This window comes from Cryptomeria japonica, chromosome 7, assembly GCF_030272615.1.
Source record: "Cryptomeria japonica chromosome 7, Sugi_1.0, whole genome shotgun sequence".
Taxonomy (NCBI): Eukaryota; Viridiplantae; Streptophyta; class Pinopsida; order Cupressales; family Cupressaceae; genus Cryptomeria; species Cryptomeria japonica.
The window spans coordinates 825,889,705-825,914,512 of record NC_081411.1 but is presented as its reverse complement, the minus strand read 5'-3'; the positions used below and the strand labels follow the sequence as shown (position 1 = coordinate 825,914,512).

At 37.8% G+C, this 24,808-nt stretch overlaps 1 protein-coding gene across 1 annotated transcript in view; it reads right to left on the bottom strand.

The window, feature by feature from the left end:
* LOC131038972 (U2 small nuclear ribonucleoprotein B'') overlaps positions 1-24,808 on the bottom strand; it is a 93,259-nt gene that overhangs the window by 44,057 nt on the left and 24,394 nt on the right. Inside the window, exons 2-3 of the mRNA XM_057971601.2 lie at positions 24,018-24,190; positions 23,227-23,320 (exon numbers count right to left, since the gene is read on the bottom strand). Coding sequence (XP_057827584.1) covers positions 23,227-23,320; positions 24,018-24,190 — 267 coding nt within the window. The remainder of the gene's footprint in view (positions 1-23,226; positions 23,321-24,017; positions 24,191-24,808) is intronic.

The following is a 24,808-nucleotide window of genomic DNA, read 5'->3' as shown; positions in this document are numbered from 1 at the left end:
ACGCAGGATTACATCACAGAGGAGTGATTGGAAGGGGACCCGGTGAGGTCAGAGTTTGTGATTCCTATGTCCACTTGCATCATCCTCCAGGAAGCAACTAAAAGTTAGTTAATGATACCTGTTGTGACGTTTTCACACATCGCCCCATTGCAAATGGGGACCCCCTCTTTTTGCTCGCCTTTTGCTTCGTTTTTTAGGATTTTGTTAGTTAGTCAGTTGTCTGGATTTAGGGTCAGCCCTTAGGGTTTTTATTTTTGTCTTTTCAGGCCAGAATCCAATCGTTTTGAGGGCTTTTGAGCTTCCTTTTCGAAGGATGCTAATTTTGAATGCAATAAATTCGCCAGAATGGTCTAATTTTCAATTGGAATGTTGATGCAAAGCTTAATTTGTCTAAGTGTTGAAAGTGAAATGTGAATTTTTAGTCCGATTGAATATTTTTGACCAAATTTTGACCTTTTTTGATTTTGATCCTAGGCATTGGAAATGACTTGTTGTCGCCTTGTGAAGTGTTAAAATGTGTAAAATCATGTTATTTTGGCCTGTAGGAGCAAAATCGCTCCTGTCCCTCTGTGAAGGACGGGAGCTCGTTTTCAAATATCTTACTGTCCCTGCAGAGTCAAGATGAATTTCGAGTTGGGAGTAATGGAGAAAGGCGAGATCTTTCCATTGAATATAAATTGAAGATTTTCATGAACACAGAAATGCCTCCAGGAGGAAAATCGCTCCTGTCCCTCAGTGAAGGACCGGAGCTACAAATCAAATTTTGCCTTGTCCTTGCGAGATTTCGACGACTTGATGATTTGAAGGGGTCCAAAGGGAGATGCTTTACCAGATGAATATAATTTGAGATGCAAACACGAAGGAGAATGGTCCAGAATGCAAAGTTCACTCCTGTCCCTCAGGAAGGGACCAGAGCGAAGTACCTTATAGCTCCTGTCCCTCTCCCAGGGACCAGAGCGATGTCCTTCATTGGGCAAAATCCAGGCAAAAATCAAGACAAGTTTACGTTCAAAGGCAAGGAAGAGTGTGAGATGAACTCATTGAATACAAATTGAAGATTTTAAAACGTCTGCAAGGGTCCCAAAAGGCCTAGTTCGCTCCTGTCCCTCAGGAAGGGACCAGAGCGATTTTTGTTATAATTGATTTTCTTGCCAAGTTGCAGATGATATCAAGGCATGGATGAATGGGGTAGAGCATGACGAGTCCGTTGAATATAAATTTGGGACCTGACAAAGTGGAATGAAGGCCACAAGGGATGGATCGCTCCTGGCCCTCTCCAAGGGACCAGGGCGATACAGTGGTTCAAGGCCGTTCCTCCAAGTTCAAGACCTTCTAAGACAAGGAACGAGGGTGGCAAGGACATTTCAAGACATCTTCATCGAGCACAAGCACTTAAAGGTCATCACAATGAAGAGATTTACACTCTAAGACCCAGATCGCTCCTGTCCCTCAGGAAGGGACCAGAGTGATATCTCTATAATGGCGTAAATTTCAAAAGGCAAACAAGTTTCAAGCTACCACAAGGATCGAAAGGACGTCATTACACGCGTTGAAGATAATTGTAAGTTGGTAAAAACAAGAACAAGCACATAATGATGAACTTCGCTCCTGTCCCTCAGGAAGGGACCAGAGCGATGTTGGATATATTGGCCACTTCATGCAAGATTTACGTAAGGTCAAGGTTTTGTGGGGTCATACAAGGTCTAAGGTGTCATTTGAAGGTGATTTACAAAAGTTCCAAACGTCAAAATGCTATCAATTAAGCCAAGGAACTCATATCGCTCCTGTCCCTCAGGAAGGGACCAGAGCGATTTGCATAAAATCTTTCATGTTCCATCAAAATCATGACAAGGCAAGGATAGGCAACGTCAAAGATGCTATTAGGAAGATGATGAACGTAGAGTTAAGATCAAGAACGAAGTAATTTGAGCCAAGACATGGATCGCTCCTGTCCCTCTCCAAGGGACAAGGGCGATGATCCTTTCAATGTCTAAACGCCTTGTAGAATTCAAGTGGAACGAAAGGGGAACGAAAGAATAGCATTGTTTGTCCATCACAACAAAGATTAAAGTTCGAAGTCACAAAGATTAAGGAGAAATTATGAGGATCGCTCCTGTCCCTCTCCAAGGGACCAGGGCGATAATACATCCTAAGGCACTTAAGCACACATGCAAGACGATCTAACTCAAAGGACCCATCAAAATGATCGATATTGAACATGGAAAGGAAGGAGATGAACATTGAAGTTGCAAGAATCAAAACAAAAATCATGAATCGCTCCTGTCCCTCTCCAAGGGACCAGGGCGATGAGGTACGTCCCTTTCATTTTCATAATTTTGGCGCCAAATAAACATTTCAAATGCTAAGTTCGATAAAATTGAAAATCCTATTTAAATTAGCATTTAATATGGCGTTGATCATTTATTAATTATTTTGCCTTTATTAAAAAAATCGAAATTTATAAATTAAAAACGAAAGGCATTTAATTAATTATTAATTAATCTATAAAAAATTGAATTGGAGCGCTTTGGCATGTAGGTCGGCCTTGTTATTTAATTAAAAATCATTTAAAAATCGTTCAAAATTGCTATATTTTATCAAGTCGGCCTAAGGGATGAATTGAGGTGCAAGCGCTATATATAGGGGGGTGAAAACTATTATTTTCACATCATTATTTTTATCCTTCTACATGCGAATTGAGGAAAACGAAGATAGTGCGAAGTGTGCTTGAAGGGGTGCGAATTCCATTCAAACCAAAGGTGGCGCTAATACATCAAAGGTGGTGCGATACTTCATTTGAGTGAATTTGCCAAGAGTTGAAGACCACATCAAAGGCGAACTTGAAGATCACGTTGAAGACAAAGGTGGCGAAGTTGATCTTTTGAGGAGATAACATTGAAGATCATTTATACCTCAATTTTGCCTAGGCGAATTTTTTTTTTTTGCATTCTAGAGTTAGCTCTCTTTTGAGGTATGGCGATTTGATTTTATTGCTTTTATTCATTCATCGTCATATTTTAAATTTTAATATTTTGAATTTTGAATTCCTAGCTCAATCGTTTTATTTTAGGAAATGATAACTCAAAGACTTATCATGAAGTTTCCTAAAAATTAATTTAATCTATGCTATTCATTGCAAAATCATGTTACTAATTTTGAAATGTTGTGTAGGCATCAAATGGAGATCTCATCAAGGAAAATCAAGCCGGATCAAGGACGGTCTTCGCCAGGACATGGGCGACCTCTTTCAATCCAGCGTTCCAAGTACATCATCATCTTGCAAATCAAGGACAAAAGGAGTTAGGACAAGAGTTAATTAAAGATAGCCTCTCAACGACATCAAATTGAATATCTAGCAAGCTACAAGTGTCAGATGAGGTGGCATCCTAGTCATCACTCCTCCAGTCAGTGTGGTCCACCTCAGCGTGTTCAGATTCAATGTACTTAACTCATAGAAGGTGGCACAAACTCCGATGTACCTACCCTGGCTATCCATTGGTCGATTTTTCTAGAAGGGACATGTGTCCAAGCAATACAATTTTATCATTGGTCAAACATTAAATGTTATGTAATGGTTGTAACAAACCCTAATTAGGGTTTTCATTGTTGAATCTTGGCCATTGATCTTGAATTGATCTAAGCCATCAAATTGTATTGTGGGCACTATATAAGCCCAGGCATTTCATTTGTAAAGGCTAATTAGCAATTGTTAGAGATAGTATGTAAATAGTTAGAATAGTTAGAGAATAGTTGGAAACAATTAGAGTAGAATAGGAGGACAAGGCAAGAAATTGTTGCCATTGATTGTAAACAAATTCCATTTTCATTGAAGTAATGGTGAAATATGTCGTTTTCTTGCAATTTGCATGGTTTCTTGTTGAGTCTTCAATCCTAGATGGTAGATGATTAGATGAATGGAGGAAATGTGATTGATTGATGGTGGAATTCGTATATCCATACTACTAGCAATTTGTTGATTGCAGACTTGCCTTGTGTAGTCAACTGGAATTGTTCAGCTTAAGCTCAATTTCAATTTGTTGCCTCTTCATTGATATGCATCAACTTGGATGGTATCGATGCCTGCGGTGATCATTTGAACATCATAAAGCTCCCCTTAGAAGATCGCACTAGCCTTGTGTAGATGTTCCATTGATGTCAAAACAAGATCTAGTTAGAGTTTCATCAAAAATCAAGTCATTGCTCCTACATTCTTAGTATTAAGATTAGATCCTCTCTTCGCCCTTATCCTTTTTTCATTCTTTTTTCCAAATCTAAGTTAGTAAGAGCCTGTGTCCAGCAAAGCAGATCGGAAGTTCAATCATCATATGTAAGTCCCCTTGTGATTCCAGCAAATCACATCATACCACTGGAGCTTGTCCACACGTAGAGACCCTACATCAAAGAACCTTGGAGTCTACCTAACTGATCCTTTACGCGAATCTTCAGCAGTTAGAGACTATTTTCTCAAGAGAGGATAAGATGCCTATTGGTATTTTATTCTGTGTATGATGGTGTACAAAATACACGTCAACAATACCTTCACGATGAACATCACCAGGACGTTGCAAGGCGGGATTCACAATAGGCTATCACAGGATGCACAAGAGCTAGTAAAGAGGTACGGTGCTTGGTTCATCCAATTTCCGAAATTTACTTATATTAGAGTTCATGGATGTCCTTCACCTCCAAACATGTTGCCGAGATATCCGACAGACAGAATAGTGTTACTTGAAGTAACTAGGCAGTTGGCAGCTTATGCGAAGGCATTCAGACACAGACATGGAAATGGAGTTCCTGTACCTATCATATTAGGAAATTCAATTGAGGTATGTCCTAATGCTCTAGCCATGGATGACGCAGAGAAGGAGTTAGCTTTGTATTCATTTTCATTCTTTGCCTTGAGAGAGAGCTTTGATCCACATGGATATATAGAAGAGACAGTCGGTAGGAAATATAAGCATGAGTTTCAGATAGAAGATTTTATGATGAATCTCTTAGATGATCTTAAAGTGAAAAGAAAGATGCATTCTAGATTGCCTTTGGATTTCATCAGGAAATGCAAGATTTACAGAGTGGCCGACCAAGCTCAGGATAGTGGCAGACATCTCCAATCATCCTATGATCGAGAAAGTAAAACGGTGAGGTTAGATTGGAATGAACCCGAGGTTGCGGATCTGGATGCTTTGATGGCTCTAGTCTTGTCTTGTACTCGCAAATGGGTTGATGTGCAGCATCAAAAGTTGAGAGAACAGGGCATAGCTATGACTTTCACCTTGGAGGAGAGACCAGTTGAAGGTGGGGCAAGTGTAAGCGAAGGTAATCCTAATCCCAGAAATACAAGTGAAGGCAACCTTCGAAGCGCAAGTGAAGGCAATCTCCATCCTAGAGGCTCGAAGAGGAAAGAAAGACCTGAGAAAAGGGAATCCTCCAAGAAGAAGCAAGAGGCCAACCGAGATCGTTCATCCGGCACATCTTCTCGACAGGAGAAGAGGACATTTGAGATAGAGGAATCCATGGAATCAATGGTACAGAATGATAAAGAAGGACAGGCACCTCGAAGGTCACCAGGTGGATCTCTCCAAGATAATGAGTTGCATGAAGATAGGGAAGATAACGAAGTGACATCTCCTCCCAGAAAAGAAGAATTGCCTAAGGAGATTCAGGTTAAAGAAACAAGATCTGCCATCCCAGATTGGTTAAAGGAAAGATTAACGAAGGTAATTGTGGTCGAGGATGAGGACAATGTGATTGATTTGGAGAGTCTCGTTGGACATTCCCAGGAAGTGACAGAGAAGAGGAAGGCTACTAAGATGTCCAAGATGATTAGAAATGAGACTGGATCCAGAATATTGCAGATAGCTACACCGGCCGTGGACAAGTATGAAGGTGAGATCCTTGCAGAAGAATTTGATGTAGAGACATTTGAGCTTGGTCCACCCACAGCCGAACAGACGTTGGATGATGCCATTGATTCATTTGAGGCACTTAAGGACAAGCTTAGGGAAGAAATGGAAAAGAATAGGAAGCTTGAGCGAGAGGTCAGTGCTTGGAGAGGCTACTTTAGCCATCTCAATCAGCCTTTGAGACGTCAGGATCCAGCAGTATCTCCTACACAGGCACTTCCCCTTGAATCAGTTGGCGAGGCAGAGAGAGTCAGGAGTTTGGTTCAGCTTATGAGCTCATGGATTGACAAATCCCATACAGTTGCTATTGAATTTGCAACAAGGATGATGCAGACCATTCACCGAGCTATTCAGGTTCTTGAGGTCATCCACAACTTGATGATAACTGTAGCTGCTTTTGCTCATACTAAGGATGTTATCATTCCTGTCTTGCAAGTAATCAGACAAACATCAAGGAAGGTCCTAGTGCAAGAAAAGATAATGGATGGAGGACCTCATAGTTTACTTCAGTGGTCGACTTTACTCCAGATGAAGGAAGTTCTCTTCGAGGACATCAGTACCAGATGCAATCATGTTGAAGAGGTTATCCACCCGATCCAGGACAGAGTGTTTGAGGTACTACGTACTATCCTTGGCAGGAGGATCGAAGTTGAGACAGATGTGGATTTGCAGGAATTGGAAGATAGAGTCAAGGTCATCTTTTGCAAAGATGAGAATGTTATTACAAATGAGCAACGAGATCAGATGTTTGCCACCATGCTCCTGATTGAGAAGACCAAGGAACTTGAACCTGGTTGGGACGCTGCTCTTCTCAAGGCATTTGATCAGGTCATCCACTTAGAAGAACGAATAAAGAATCTTCCCGAGATTCCAATTGCTGAGATCGAAGGAATCGTATCTAGATTCATTGCATATGCTAAAAAGGAGCATTGGAAAGGGAATAAGATTCTAGATGAGAGGTTGTTATAGATGATGTGGCACCTTAATTGTCATTGGTCTATGTCTCCTAGATTTTCGTGCCAAATTTAATATTTGGCTATGCATTTAATGTTGTGCAATAAAAGGGGAACTTTTGTAATAAAACCCTAATTAGGGTTTAGGTGTCATAATCTTGGCCATTGATCTTCTTTTGATCTGGACCGTTCATTGTAATTGAGGATGCTATATATACCCTCATTTCTTTTCATTTTGTAACTAGAACTAGAAAAATTAGAGATTAAGGAGAAACCAGAGAGATTAGAAGCAAGTTGTTTTTGTAGCAAGATTGAGCTTTGAGGGAGGAATTTCAAACAATTGTTGTACATGATGGCTTTGAGATCAATAAAATATTGAAGTTATGGTGTTTTATTGCAATTCTCGTGGTTATCTTCATGGTTGTTCATTTTCTTGAATCATTCTCAATCAAAGTAGTGTGTTAATTCGAAGGACAAAGTGTTGGACTTGATCTTTGGTAGGATTCGCTTTCCAAACCACTAGCTTCTTGCTAATTGTAGGAACGCCTTGCGTGGTCGACTGGAGATATTTGAATCGCTTAAACCTTCAATCGTTGTTGTATCTTGGATATGTACCTTCGTGGTAGTGTCCTTGATACTTGATGTATTGAAAAATCATTTGTTACCTTAGAAGATCGCATCAATTTCAATTGAGTTGTTAATTTATGGCAATATTGCAGTTGGTAGAATCTTGCCAAGTCTCGTCTACATGGAGTCATTCTTAGGGTTAGACTAGATTAGATCTCTTGCAAACCCTGCCCTTTGATATTTTTGAGAGCTTGTTTAGTTTAGAAAATTCTTCGGAAACGTAAGGCCCCTTGATGACACAGCAATCACAACGACCACTGGTGTTTATCCACACGTAGAGACCCTACTTACAAGAACATTGGAGTCACCCTAACTGATCCTTCTTGCGATATCTTCAGCAGTTAGAGACTTTATTCAAGAGAGGATAAGATGCCTTTGGGTATTTTATTCTGTGTATGATTGTGTACAAAATACACGTCAACACGGCCTTAGCCACAATATCTTGCAAAGTTCAATGTATAACTATTATTCAGGTCTGACCCTAATTGGGCGATGTAAATTGTAATTTATGATAGCCCCATAATGGGCAATAAAACTTTTAACTTGTGAATGAAATAGGGCAGACCCTATCCCATGTAACTTGTGAATTGTTATGGGTCTGACCCTATGTTTTGGCGCCAAGAATAAATTCATATTAAGGCCGACCTAAGGTGCATGGGCGGACTGGACACACATAAATACAAGTCATTGCAAGCATCAAATAGATACTTCAAAAAATTACCTCTGCTTATGGTCAGTGAATTACTCCAGCATATCAACCCTCTTGTGCAGCGAATTCATCCTAGACATTATCTAGGGCTAACGAATTTACCTACAAGGTAAGCAAACTTGCTCTAAGGGCTGCAAGACATCTTCAGAACAAGCGAATGGTCTACACCAGGCAAATGCAAACCTAAGGACAGTGAACTTCTACTTGAGGCTGTGATTCCTCTGCCCAAGTGGCGATCTGTACTTCTGATCAGCAAACTATCTCTCAGTATCAATGCCCAATCAGATATACATTGATTTGTATTCTGAGTGATAGCAGATAAGTTGTCAGGATTCTGATTATGCCCTAGTTCAGATTCATTATGATGATGCTTTGACTTATATACTACTTCAAGAGTTGAAGTAATTGTGTAATGTTGTATGCTGATTGATATTTAATAAAGATCTAAATTTGTTGCTGGTTTTTTAACCTCCGAGAGTGAGGTTTTCCCAGGGTACTGCTGTGTTCTTTGTGTTCATTGTGTCATTTTCTGTTTGTTGCTTTCAGTCTGATCTAAAATCAACAACTCTAACTACATCATCCTCTGTTTTGAGAATCTTCATGCTGCTACAAGACACATTATGATCGAGGTAAATGACATCTTGAACTGGAACAAGAACTTGCACCCTTGATAGTCTTTGTGTCTTTAACCAGCGAACTTCAACCTCTCACATGCTTGGGGTAGTACCATTTCTTCAAGAGGGAAAGGGATGCCTTCCTCTTTTCATGTTATAACCATCTCTATCTTGAAAGCGTTCTATAATTTGCATCCATGAATTGTTGTTATATCTCTTCCTCTTTTGTTCATTGATGAAGAACCCATAACACCTTATTCAAGATGATATTGTTATAAAACAATGCTCATGCCTTGATTTGTTGGTTTGATAGATCGTGGGTGCAAACAAAATTGACAAGGTAAGGGATAAATTGATGCAAAAATGGGCTCACACGTGAATTTCGGGTTCTAGAAACTGCATTACATGTGTGGAAAAACAAGAGCATTAACTTGCAATTGTGGAGAACAAACATGCAACTTCAGCACTTTGATTGGGTATGAGCTTGCAATCATGTGGGAAAACCTTTAGAACATGGGAATTTGTGGAGGCAAACAATGTTTTAAAACTCTTGAAATCACTTGCAATCGGGTCTCAGAGACCCGACTGCAAGTGACGAAAGCCATGAATTATGAACTTGCAATCACCCTTTTGAAACCCAAAATGAAACTTGAGGGCATAATAAAGAGGAAACAACAACAATAGGCATGAAAGCCATCATATCTGCCCACGCTTTGAAAGATCAAATAATGACAATGAAACAAGCACCAAGTCTTCACGTGGTCAAGGAAAGAAGAGAAAACCAAAACCAAATCTGCAAAAACATGGCAAAGGTAGAGCAAAAATGGGGATTCAATAAAGTTGCAGACCTTGCCAAGTGTTCTACATGCCAAAAATCTCTCTAATAGGGGTTTGAATGAGCAAGAGCAAGTAAAAATCAGTTACAAAACTGATTTCAGGTTTGGAAAGACTCTTCACAAGTTTAAAATGACTTGTAATTCTTTACTTGAAGCAAATCGGGTTTTTCATGACTCATTACAAGTTACTTTTAAGAATAATAAATAAAACTCACCAAAAGACTTGTAATCGGGTTTTAGAAACCCAATTACAAGTTTTAAAACTTACAAAACAAAGAAAAATAAAGGAAAGAGTAAGAACTTTAAAGGGTAATTACAAGTTCTTATAAACTTGTAATTTTAAATTCACTTGTAATATGATCAAAAAGTCCCTACAGAGTAACTTAAAAGACAAATAATAGGAATGGAAAGGAACAACAACTTACAAGTTACACATCTTTATAAGATTTCACTTGTAACTGTTTGAAAAAGTTCCTATTATATTAAAAGCAAAATTCTCTTTTACTTGCAAAAGAAGGAAAATTTCCCACTCGCAGTTCAAAGATCAAAACCCGATTTTGGAGGAAAGACCAAACAAACGAACTCAGAATGCGATGAAATTTGAAACATGGATCAAGGATGAACCGAAGATCAGTCCAGTTCAGAAAGAAGCAAGAATTTTGCCTCAAAAAGCATGCCTTGAGTAAAATCTCCAACTTGCAGAGACTTCTTTGAAACCCGAAATTGCACAGAAAACTAGGAAAATGAAGGCCAAAACTCACCAAAACTTGGACAACGATGGCAAAGACAATCCCTGATGATTTGACACTAACAAATGTGAGTTTTGCACCTCGTAAAATGTGTCATAGAGACAAAAATGACACATTTTAAGCAAAAAATTTTAGGGGGGAGGTGAGGGCAGAGTTCATTAACCTCATGCACCTTACATTCAACCAAGGGTGGACTTCATCCATCTTAGGCACCAAGGAGGGCACACTAGGTGAAGTTAATGCTCATATTTTAGGCAGATTTGTAGGGGAAAATTTGTAGGGGGGTTGTCACATTTTTGAAAATTCAAAAATGAGGACAACATGGTGAAGAAGGGTTTTTTTGTTTCATTAATACTGGTGATATAAGCTGCCTAGTTCAGCTAACCTTGCAGGTACCCGATCTTGGACTGTATCATTAACTTTCCTTGTTAAGCGCTGCCAAGATTCTACTTAAAGATGGAGGTGCTCTCAGATTTGATAGTTTTTAAGTATGCTGGAAAAATTCTAGTTGAACCAACATGGTCAATATCATTGAAAACCTCCAAAAGATCCTATCCAATTTCACCTCAATCAGATCTCTACATTGAAGGAGATCCAAGACAGTCAAAATGAAGGTAAATTCAATGATGTTCTCTATGTACCTAATATTTCTGTCAACCTTCTCTCCATCAACCTGATTTGTCACTCAAGCACCAATCAAATAGTGGATTTTTTGGGTTTGTTGATGATTTGGTTCAATTGTACATACTTGGTGCTTACAAGCCATCATTAAAACCAGTGTTACAAGAATCTACCAGAATCGCCGATTCCACCCGATTCCTGAGGCGAGGCAGCATGGCAGAGTCCACGAGCCACGAGACTCAAACTATTCGAGTCTGGCCGAGGCTAGCAGAGTGTCAACACACTCTCGAGTCTGACCAAGTCTAGCAAGGTCTCAACAGATTCTCAGAGTGTGATGATCAATTTGTGTTTATACTTATGTGATCAATGTATACTTGTGAAAATCTCTGAATTTCTTCGGTTTTTCAATTTGCTGAGTTTTTGCCGAGTCCGAGTCCGAGTCCAAGTCTTGTAACACTGCATACAACATATGGTACAGGGTCTTCCTAAGGTTAACTAAAAAGATGATGTTTATAATGGTTACGTTCTTGGCAAAAATAAATGGGGAAAATTTTAAACGGAAAGGCTTGGAGTGCCAAGGCTCTGCCTCATCTGGTTCACAGTAACATGTTACCCCCTCCAACACCTTCCTTTTCACGATCCTAGCACATGCAACTTTCATTAATGAGTTCTCAAGGCGCACATTGCTATACTTTTGTATGTGCAAGAGTTAAGTCTTTTAACATCTTAACAAATTCAGGGCATTTGTCGAGAAGCAATTAGGATATTAGATCAAGCAACTCCATACAAATAATATGGGATAATATTAGAAAAAGAAATAAGTGATTTCTACACCCTTCATGGTATTTCAATGGAGCACACTGTTCCACACACTCTTCAATAGAATGAGTAGTGGAAAGGAAGATTTGCAGACTAAAGGAAATGACCAATTGTCTGATTTGAGCCAAACGTGACCCTTGCAAGAACATGACCCTTGCCTTTGGGCCAGCCATCAATTGTCTGAATTAGATCTAGAACTGCGTTACTCACCTTGCAGTGGAAGTAACACTCTGCACAAGGCTTCAAGTCATGACAAACCTGATGTTTCAAACTTTTGAGCATTTAGCAGAAGTTATTACTAATATAAAATTGCAAAAAGAAATCCTACCCTTGATCTTTGTTGGCTATTGTGAAGATGTTAAACTTGAGGATTCTTCACCATTATCAAGAAGTTTTCTTTAGAAAAGATGTTCAAGTTGACAAACAAACACTATCTGCAAGCTAACATCTTCTTTACTTCTCCTACTCAACCTGCTTCTTCTATCTCTCATGATGATGACCTTTTGGATTGTGAAGATATGGGCGTTTTTGAAGATTCTATCGCATTTCTTAATTTACTAGTTTCTGAGGTGAGCCAACAAATGCTCAATGCACTTTATCTCAAACAACTAGAGTGAGTATTGATGCATATGGAATTTCACAGAATCCACAGAATTTCAGAGACGCAATTGGAATGGTAAGTTCGCTGAAGCTATGGCTGATGACTATTCTTTCTTGATAGGTATCGCACTTGGAAATTAGTTCCTCTTCCTTTAGGAAGAGGAATGGTTCAATGCAAATGGGATGTCGATACACCAAACAAAGTATGTAGCAGATGGATCAGTTGACAAGTACAAGGCCTTCTTATATGCGAAGGGATTCTCCCAAGTTGAGCGTATTGACAACTCATAGACATTTGAACTTGTGCTAAAATGACCTCTATTTGCCTTGTTCTTTCTTTTGCTACATCACATTGTTGGAAAGTGCACCAAATGCATGTGAAGAGTGTCCTCCCACACAACAATCTTCAAGAAGAAATCTGCATTGAGCTAATGCCTATATATATTCAGGACTCTTCCCTAGTCTGCAGACTTGGACAATCTCTATATGAACTCGATGAAGACCCCAGATCAAATCCAATGTTTATAATAAGGTGGATGATGAACTCTTAAATCTTGTGCTTTATCTTGATGACTTAGATCCACCACCTTGATATAGTGGTCAGTTTCAGCTTGATGGAGAAATTCAAAATGTAAGATCTGGGTGTACTTCACAATTTTCTCGTCTAGGATCAGCATTTCACAGCAAAAATATGCCTTGGACCTGCTTCATTGTTTTCACATGCCTAAGTCAAAACCTGCTAAGATTCATTTTCAGTTGAAAGAATCATTGTCTGCCGTTTCCACATTAATAGTTCATGCTACTTTATAAAAGCAGCTGGTGGAAGTCCACTATATCCCTATCATAGTTGTCCTGATCTTTCCTTTGTTGCCGAGTCGCTGACCTTCTCTCTCCCTTTGCACTAAATAGTCATGAGGGCTATTAGAAAGTAGCAAAAACTGTACTTCAATATATCTGAGGTATTATTCACTTTGGCATTGAATATACATTTGAGGATTCTACACACATTATGGGCTACACTAACTCCAATTGGGCAGGTGATGTTGATGATAGGAAGTCCACATCAGACTGCCTATCTCCTTGGCTCCCACCTTGTCACTCGGCATTGCAAGAAGCAATCAGCTCTTGCTCTATATTTAACAGAGATAAAGAATTGCAGAGCATGTCTACAAGCCTTGTGGATACTTCCTCAACAGAATTCAACTTCTCTTTGATGTGATAATCAGAGTCTCATCTACATCTCTTGCAATCCAGTTGAACCCCAATGCACCAAACATATAGAGATCCATTTGCACTTCATATAAAACACACCTATATTCAAGTAATCAATCTTAAATATTGTTGCACCAAGGATTATGTTGCTGAATTTTTTATCAAACCCTTGGATAAAACCAATTATATTCAGCTTTGGCCAATGCTAATAGAGAAATGAAGCTATCACTTAGGGCAGATAGTCCACAATTCATCCTCATTCTTCAGCTCTCTTACAGTTTATTCTTTACACCCTAGTTTATAATAATTTAGGAATTTATTTGTAATAATTTACATTGCATATATCTTAAATATCCTAATCATCTAGTTAAGGTAGGTAGCTACTTAAGACTTGAATGAGTCATCAATATAAGTCAATCTCAACTACTTCGATTACGAGTTGACTGATTAGTCAAAATGATTGTCACTGCAATGAGTTGTAGGTTACCTTGGAGCTTAGTTTGACACCTCAACTAATATCTCTTAGTGCACTTGTTTAATTAAAGTGCACATGTTCTATAATTCTCTGATGATTTTTTAATGGATGGAGGGTTTCCTTTGTTAAATTGGCCTTTAGTTTTGCATCTAAAGTCTTAGACATTCTACTTGAATCTAAAGTGTGGAAAGGTTTTGTGGGCAAGTCTATTCCTAGTGAATCTGATATGTTGATGTCATTTTCAACAAAGGTACCCACTAAAATGAAAAAATGTGAAGGTACAAGATTTTTGTATTTGTAAGCCAATTTATTGGTTATTGTAATGATCATCAATCTCAAAATAGAGAAATTAAAAGTTTTAAAAGGGCTAACAAGGTTCCCTGCACATTAGGCTTGAAAATTATTAGCTTCCCTCACAACTAGTACCTCATAGAAAATGCACTTGTTATCAAATTAAGTACCTCCATTTTGTTGCACCAATACAAAAATTTATGCATTAATTTTGATTTCCAATCTGATGCAAGACTTTCCCCTCTAAAAAGTTATCTTGGAATACTTGTCTCCCATGTGCTTGGGTATTGTGCTTATAAGTTTGGACTAGTTTCATTTCATAGCTAGCAAAAAGAGCCTTCCAACACACCAAACAAGACATAAATTGGAGCTTCAACAAGAGAAATTTTAAAATTTGGACTAGGGCATTGAAAAGTGGCTAAGAGGTTCTAGAAGGGCACCTAGGATCATCTAGGAGCACTCACCGAAAGTTATAACCTCCTTTCAAGTGGCTTAAAGTGTCAAAGAGAGCTCCTCATTAATTAGAGCCAACTTTTGAGTCGCGGACATAACAAAAGAGCCCTCATGGCATTTCTTTGCCAGTTTAAATGGTAGAGATAGTCCCGAAGTGCTTCTTAAGGGTAATTTCAAAGTGAAGTGGTTTAAAGGGTCTAAATAGGCACCTAGAATGTGTTTGGTAAGTTTTTAAGTGGTAGAAGAGCACTCCTTTCTGTTCTCTACCAAATTCTCAATGGCAAAGACACACCAAAATCACTCATGGGTCATTTATGCCAATTTTAGTGACAGGTGTTGCCAAGAAATGCAGCCTGTTGGGTTCCAAAACTATTGCTCTAGAATCCTAGAACTCAACTTTACAACCTGAAAGGAGATCAAGTCAAGCAAAGAGGCTGATAGATGAAGACAACATCAAGGATGCTCGATACTATGCACACAAGACATTACCACATGAAGATCAACAATTTCAAGTCATTGGAGGAGTGTGGTGGCAAAACTTTAAAAAGAACACTCCAACAATGCAAGGTGACATCATGATGCATAAGCCAAGGGATTGCATTACATCATGAGGAATATACAAATCCAAGTTCATGATGAATGACTCTACAACAACAAGAAGGAAACCTAGTATTTTCAAGACAAAGGTTCCAAAGTGAAGATGAGGACTAGCTCAAACATAAAGAAGATTTCATAACAGTAGCAAACACAAGGTGGATTTCCAAACATGAGACTGGACATGCGGGGAATAGAGGCATCACAAGAAGAGGGATTCCCAAGTATGGAGATGTGACGATGAAATTTGGTCATAAAGATCATATAATTTGGGAATATGACCAATCACATTCGTCAAAGGCTTGGGTAATGTTGAGTATCAAGAGATATTGCTTGCAATGGGATATCAATTCTGCAGGGCGTGCAAGTAGCTGAGGTGGCGACAACTCATACTCAACCAATCAATTCATGACAAGTCAAGGCATCCAAGTGCATTGAACCTGACTCATCCCAAGAAGACAACAATACATGTGGAAGGCATTGAATTGTATGTAAAAACTCAATTTTCTCATTGGGCCTTCACCTAAAAGGACGTGTGTCCAAAATGTTGTAATGATCTCCTTGGGCGAAGAGGAGTTAGTTGTAACTAACCCTAATTAGGGTTTCATCATGTAATCTCAGCCATTGATTTGTAATCAATCCTAGCCCTTGAATTGTAATTGGGATGTCTATAAAAGGCTTTGACTTTTCATTTATAAGGGATACGAGGTTAATAGAGTTAGAAGTTAATAGATGAGAGCAATAGGAGTAGAGTAGAAGGGAAGACAGAGATTGTTATTAGAACATGATGTAATAAACATACTATTTTCATTGAAGATATGGTGAATTTTCATGTGTTATTTAAACATGTTGCATAGTTTCTACTTCTCAAGTTTAAATTAAAATTTTAAATAAAAGTTTATTGATTATAATGGAGCAATGCGGTGATATGTGATGAATTCCTTGGTTCATACTTTTTGTTGTTTGCTGATTGTAAGCTGCAGTGTAAAGCTAGTTTGAACCTTGTAATTGTGGCTAAGTTTGATTGTGAATACTTGTTCAAGTTGTGTCAGCATTGAGTATTTGAATGAATGGTTCACAGTAAGAAAATCTTTCATTACCTTGGAATCGCATCAGTTTTGTGTAGTTTGAAGGAGTTTGGTTTGAAGGAGTTTGTCTATCAAAGCATTATTCATTATCATCATTGTCCTAAACCTTTCCCTTTTGATATTTCTTTGTTTGAGTAAGTTAGTTTCCTTGTTCAAAAGAGGATAGAATGCTTAGTATTTTATTTTGTGCTCGAAGTGCATAAAAAATGCATCAACGGGGAATCTTACCCATACTAGCACTCTAAGGGTGTATCTTCTATTGGGTCAAAATCAATCATCTAGTGATTCAAGTAGAAATCAATGGAGCCCATAAACCAAGGGTTATTATGAAAATTCAAGTCTTTCTCCTCTTTTACCAAGCAAGTCGCTAAGAAGAAACACCTACCATTTAAGTCTTTCTCCTCTTATCTTTGTCCTCCATTCTTTATCTACTCAATTAGTCAACAATTTATATGAGGTCCAAGCACTTATGAACTTAAAGAGTATGATTGAAAAAAATAAAAAATATTCAAGAAGGTTTTCAGTTAATTGAATTTAAGCATTGCTTTCATTAAGGCAATTATATGGCTAAAGGATCGGCTAATAATGGGGTTGGTTTATTTCGTTTTTCCTCAAAAGTTAATAATTGTCCTAAAGACTTAAATTTAGGTGTATTGCTTGTTAGGGAGGCTTCTCTCTTCAAGTAGCACCCACAACCCGATTTCCAATCTCCTTCCTAAGATCACTATTATTCCAATCCTTTGTTTAAATGGAGTTTATCTTTTGGTTGTACTCATTGATTCCTTCAAGGTGTTTACTTTTGGTTTGGAATTAGTTGACAACTCCCTTTTTCTATTTGATGGATTTCTTCATTCACTCAATCGCTTGTTTTTTGTTTTGCTTAATCGAGAAGCTAGGGTCAAAAATATGCCCATAACAAATCTACACCAAAAAAATTGTAACGCTCACTAGCTTCACCAAAAAAAATCGACATTAACTGAAGTGTCAACCTTCTCTATCAACACCTTCTTGTCCTCTACCATGTGATAATATTGAACATCAATGTAAGTAGGATTCTTGGCCAAACTAATAGTACTCAAACTATTACAATCAATCCTTAGTACATCTAATATAAATCCAGCATCTAAAGACAACATTTGAGCCACAAAGCCTCCTTAAAAACATGAGTATCTACCATGAACTCAACTTCTATGGTCAAAAGAGAAACAAATTAAACACATAACCACTAGTGGACCTCCTATTGTTATTCCACCAACCCAGTTTGTGTCAACAAAGCCATGTTTATTCAACTCCATGTCCAAATTAGACCCTCATCGATTCAACTCTATATCCAAATTAGGCCCTCATTGGTAGCTAAGACCCTCTTATCTACAAACCAATGTTCCTTGTCCAAGTTAGACATAAACCTACTCAAGACTTCCATTGCTTGGACAATATCTAATCTTCTACAAATCATTGCAGACATAAGGCTTCCAACAACATTAACATATCAAACATGCCTTATGTTCTCTTTCTCAATCTTGTGTCTTGAGAAACTCTTCCATTAACAACATTGTTCTCACTAGAATAGAAACATTCACTAGCTTAAAGTCCTACATCTTGAAATGCTAGTTAACATAATTCATTTGGCTAAACTAAAGTTTCCAATTAACTCTTTATCTCTCTTGATCTCCATTCCTAGAATGAACAAATAACTCTTAAATCTTTCATGTAAATTTATAATTAAAGCTAAGATTTGAGCACTTTATTCATTTTCGTAATGTTACTAATATCATAAACATATAACATGATAACAATAAATTGATGATCAACTTGCTTAATATAAACACAATAATCAAAGTTTTCTCTAACAAATCCCAAGTTGAAAACATAGGTATTTAATTTCTAACAGCACACCCTACATGACTTTTTCAAGCCATAGAAAGACCTCTTCAACCTGCAAACTTATTTTCCTTTCCTTTTAACCATAATGTGATCTAGTTATGCCATCTAGAGTTCCTCTTCCGAATCCCCATGCAAAAATGTTGTCTTAACATCCATACGTTCAACCTCAAGGTCATATGCAACAACAACAAACAATAAAAATCCAATGGAAATTAACTTTGCAATAGTGGGAGAATCTCACCAAAATGTATTCTCTCAACCTCAAAACAACCATTTGCCACCAATTGTGCCTTGTATTTTTTAAGATTCCATCAAAACTAAACTGCTTGAAAACCCAATTGCTTCCAACAAGTTTCCTCCCTTTAGACAATTGAACCAGCTTCAATGTCTAATTCTTCTACAAGGCAAACATCTTCTCATCCATGGCCTTCTTCAAAGATTTCCTCTCCTTTGATACTAATGCCTCTTTCATAATTCCAAGCTCATCATCAATAGCAAATAAATCAAAAATTCAACAAAAGTCAAGTGACCAATTATCATGTCCCTCTTTCAATCAATCAAAGTCTATACTTATTAGGTCTATACTTGTGTCTTCCCTATTTTTGTCTATTATGTGACTTCCCTTCGTATGTCTTTTTTTCCAACTCCATTGTTCCCTTCGTCCTATTAGGGTTTCAGACTTCTCTGTCTTGTCATGCCTTTTGTCTATCGCCCACTTTGTTGTTGTATTTGTTAAACTTCTCCCTCTTATCATGCCCATCGCATCATCCAATAGTTTGAACCTTATGATATGGCTAACCCCCAAACCCCAATATCTCTTCTTCTATCTTCATTCCCCACCTATCTTCCCAACATGTGTTGTATTATTCCCGATAGTCTTTTTTTGGGGCCACCACTTCCAAACTGGAGTCTTTCCTACCCAAGATCATTGTTCAAATTTGAAGTTTGGAGGCCAACCTATTATGTTTGTGGACTATATAAAAGAGGACATTATTTCATCCAAATGATCATCTACACTAAATGAAATTCCTTCTAGAATCCATTTTGATCACTCATATTCAGGACAAAACCCTAATGGTTTTGAAGGGTGACAACATAAGAGTTCATATTTAAGCTTCATTGGATGTAAACTCTAGTGGCCAAGGCAACCAAGTAAGTCGACCCTCTCAAGTGTATGGAGAATAAGCCCCTCTTTAGTCATATGGGAGATCTGGAAAGAGCGAAACCGCAAAATCTTTCAGGATAAGGTTGAGGGTGTAAGTAGACTACTGCTTAGAATTAATAGGGCTATTGAAGACGTTGTAGGCTCAGCTACTTCCCAATCCTTTTCGGTGACTTCCCCCTTCACCTTAATGGACAGGAATATTCAGAAAGCCTGGCCGGGAATCAAAATCAGGCAAAATATTCAGAAAGCCTGGCCGGGAATCAAAATCAGGCAAAATATTCAGAAGCAAATAATAGGGGGCAGAATAAGAAAGCTTTGGAAGCTCGGTGGAAACCTCTTGAAAAGGGTTGGTTTAAAGTAAATTTTGACGAGGCGACCCAATCTAGCAGAAGTGTGGTAGAAGCAGGTTTTGTTATGTGGAATGATAATGGAGATTTAATTAATTGTGGAGCCAAAAGACTAAGGAGATGCATGAATAATGAGGCTGATGTGCAAGGTGCTCTACTAGCAATTAGATTGGCTAGAATCCAAGGTGTTTGAAATCTCCATCTCAAAGGGGACTCCCTAATTATAGTTCAGGCTATAATGAATGGGGAGATCAAAGCATGGCATCTTCAAGGATTTATCGCTCTGATTAAAGAGGAGTTAAAAAAATTTCAAAATTTCAAAATTAGCCACATCTGAAGAGAAGGTAATCAGACTGTTGACAGACTTTCCAAATGGGCTCTGTCCTTTGAATTAGAAGGTGAAGTTAGACTGGAAGATTTCCAAGGGATCTCAACACTGGAAGATGTGACAGTGCAATGAGTGGTTTTCAGGCGTGGGATGGGTGATGTCAGGAGGGTGATGTCATCTTGCAAAAAAATTTGTGCGGCTCCCTCTCTAGGAAAGTTGATTTGAAATCTCACACAGGAATTGAAACGATGATCTGATCAGAATTGGCAACTACAGATGGAAGTGGCAGCGTTTATGGGATGCCCAATCTTTAATGATTAAGGTTTTCTTGGATATAAACATTTAAAATCTTATGCAAAGATTGACGAGCAAGTTAAGATAGGTGGCAGATGTAATGACTCCCCAAGGATAATGGAAGTGCGACGACATGATTAGCAGGGTGGCATGTCAAATCAATAATCAAGAACTGCGAATGGCCTATAAAAAGATGAAGTTAGCCAGGTTAATATTGACAAAGAACAAAGAGATAATATTCATGAGCATATTAGGGTAGGGAGGAGGCGAATTTGCAGAGTGGAGGTGCTCGTAAATTTAAAAATATGGAGGCAAATTTCACAGTAACCACTAAAAAGCAGCAGAAGGGTTTTAAAGGAGCTGTGAGCAAAGATAGAATGACGGAGCTTTTAAGATTCAAGGAAGCAGAGGCAGTTAACACGGTGATGGAGAATTTTTCAAGGTGGAAGGTGAATTTGGATATTATTTCAATGGTTATAGCTTGGGGTCTGGAAATTGGTGAAAACACAGAAACGGTAAAATGGGCAGTTACATCCATTTTCGAAGATGCAATGCTCGAGGATTTGGACTCCATTTTGGAGTGGGTGGTGCTTGGGGTTGGTTTTGACTACTCAGAGGGTCTTGAAGAGGCTAAGAATGTTGATGAATTCGGCATAGTTTCCTTTGTTCGGTGGATTGGGAAGGTGGATAAGGAGGCCTATGTTTTGGAAAGGGCGCGAACCTGGGAAAAACTCAAGGGGATAATTCTGAGTCATGAGAAGGAAGGCAATGAACTGACACGGGCATGGCCAGAGATGATTCCTAAAGGCAAGCGGTCAGGGGTGAGGAAACGAAGAATGACTGAGGCAAGCTTCACAGATAACGTTGGGGCTGCTCCGGTTTAGACTAAGTTGAAGGTTTTATTATATAAATATGTCTTATAAAGTGTCGTAAGATCATTTCAGTTGGTTTTTAAAGTGCTTAGTGTAGTATGGTGATTTATAGTTGGATCAACTTTCTGCAAGATGTAATAGGGTTTGGGTGGTTTTTGGTTATATAAGGATAGGGAATGCAGTTCACCCTGTGTGAAGAAGCGAGAAAATCTAACAGAATGGGAAAAGGTCTGTTGTAAATGATGTTTTTTGAGTCTAAGGGTTTGATGCTTAAGTGTTAAAGAATGTAAGGATAATATCCATAGTAGGGCTATTTTGCAGTCTGGAAGCCCGAATTTTTGTTGTAATTTCTATATATTATAATGCAATAAAATACAAATTATTACTGACCAAAAAAAAAAGAAGATCAAAAGTTATTTGTCATTTATTGTTCGAAATATAATGATATTGTTGATACATAAACAGTAATTTTAAATTGAGGTGTCTAAGATTTGAGTGAATGCTAGGGCCAATAGTGTCGTTATTCAAATAATAAATGTTAGTGGAAGGTTATGAATCAGATTTGCATTATTGTTTTGGCTTGAGACATTAAAAAGGTATCAAAGCTGGTGATCTTGCCAACTTATGTATTCAGAGTTCAAATTTGCATATTTTAGTTTTTTACAGTAAGGTGACAAAGCAACTAGATATCACTTGAGGGAGATTAGGAAACAAGGCTGATTTGTAGAGAGTGCAGAAACTAAATCATCTCCTACAAAACCCATTGCAGAGCATAACAATATGGCAAAAGAGAGAATGAATGTAGACGACAACCTAGACAGCCAAGCCAAAATAAACTTTGATCCAATGATTAATATGATGGCCTCAATTAGCTTATTCAACAACTTTGATACCATTTCTTGTGTAGTTGTTGTTCATACCTTTTGTTGATAGCTGATTGTTATTAACAGTGCAAGGTTGGACTGAGCTATTTTATATGTGCATTTAATCCAAATTATTAAATGGATATTGTTCTCTGATGGTATTCATTGATGATTTGAAATCTTTCAAACACAACCCTTAAAGATTGCACCCGCTTCATGTAGTTGTCTCAAAGTGGCAAAGTGAGGTGTGGTTGATCCTATCCTAGACATTGCTATCTACTGAGTTCCTAGATTTAGCTTAGTCTTCCTAAACCCTTTCGCCTTTAATTTTAGTTCATTCTAATTCAGTTCATTGAAAGTAGAAGCATCACAAAATTGCTATATTCGATGGTGAAGTTCCAGCCACAGCAAAGAAGTGAAAGAATGATCCTGACCTAAGCCCCCTTGAATTACCAGCAAACATCCACCACACGAGCCTATATCCACATAAAGACACTAGTACACAATTGGAACCTTGGAGTCAAAGTATTATCTTCCTGCTATCTTAGCATACATTTGATTTTGATCAAGAGAGGATAAGGTGACCGTTGGGAGACTTTATTCTGTGTGTGGTCACAAAACGCACATCAACACTCATCAATTGTGGCTTTGACTATGGTAAGACAAATTGGATTCGTACTTTCTCAATATTCCAAAATTAGCAATTTATGTCATCCTTTTCTTTATTTAGATTTCTTTTAGATATTATACCATAACTTTTTTTGTTTCTTGTGCCTATAGGACCCTCATGTTACGTGCCTCTTCCTGACCCCCACTCCCCAATTCTTTTTAACTTAGATCTGCAATTCACAAAGTTATCTGACAGAAGCTTTCTAATCAGCATTTTAGAACTTGTAACAGACAAATATAAAAACAAAGAGTCCCCAAACCTTTTTCTTCCTGTTTTTTCCTCTTTTCCCTCGGTACAAATGTACCTTCTGCCTTTGCTATAGTATCTGATTTTGACTTTCCATACTGTATCCTCTGCCACACAAAAAATAATGAGTCAGAATTATAGGGACAAACAACACTCGTTGGCTTGATATTTGAATACACTTTTCCAAGCATGTCACACACTAAGTGCAAGAGAGACATATCTACAAAGAAGATAAAATACACAGTAGCTGTTATAGCATTATTTGAATGGCTTTCAGCAAAGAGATACTGCAAAGCTGCAACAAATACAATCACTTTAAATTTATTAATTGCTTTACGTGCATCATTTTACTAGTGGCACCAATAACTTAAATTTACTGGTAGCACTACTACTAACAGCTTTATAATAAGCATTCATACTTGGCATTCAAGCGTATCAGTTTACCTAGGGATACTTGAATTTACTGGTAGCACTACTACTAATAGCTTTGTAATAAGAATTCACACTCGACATTCAAGCCTGACATTGCCTATATTGAAGAAATAACAGACTAATCTCAAGCATTTTTCTATGTGATGGATATACAGCAACCAGTTCCAACAATAAGCCAAGCATATCCTACATGGTAGAAAAAGCAGGCTCAAAACAATTAATGCGTATAAGCACCACAAATAATTTATGTTTGGTAATCAATGCTAGTCAATATTTTAAAGTCTTTAAGGAATAAAAAATTAGCAGAAACAAAAAGGGTTTAGCAGAAAGGAGTATATGAAAAACAAAATTTTGCAGTGACCATTAACCTACCATTGGTTTATCATAGAATGGGAAGCCCTGCATTTGTCGAAGTGCATTGCTGGCAGCTGTAACTTCATCAAAAACAATGAATGCTTGACCCCTCAGCTTCATAGTCTTTAGAGCAACAATATCGACTATCCTTCCAAATTGAGAGAAGGCCGCATAAAGGGATTTCTTGAGCTCTGCTCAGTACGAAAGTTAAATTGGACCAAGAAATTTACATAGAATGAAGATTTGGATAAATAATTCAATCAAGTATGATGCTCACTTCAAATAAGAAGCAACAGTAGACAATATAACAAGCTTCCAAAACAAATATATAGACAAAAGTTTTTCATACAAAAAATATTAAAAAAAAAAAGATTAAACAAAGGAAGATATAAAAAAGAAAGCCAGCTAAGTATCCCTTAACCCATTCCAAGTATTCTTTCAGCTGGGTCGTCTTCATCCTAATAAGCAATACTAGAAGCCCTTATCAGCTAGAGCAATTTTAAACATAGTAAAGAAATGTTTTTAGTTTCTAACCATCATTAAGCTAGGAGTATTTTAACCATGCAAAAGAAATACCTGGAACCATCATCAGCTAGTGGTATTTTAAATGGTAAACATTATAAAGAAATACTTGTAAGTATGTAGCACATCATTACCTATATCTCATTTTAATATACTAAAGAAATACCCAGAATCATCATCTTACAACTTTAAACCAGGTAAATATTAAACCTTAGCCACCTTAGCCCCCTCCTAAGAAAAAATTTGCAAAGGTGCAGGTTCATGCAAGACCCTTAAGCCTTCCACTA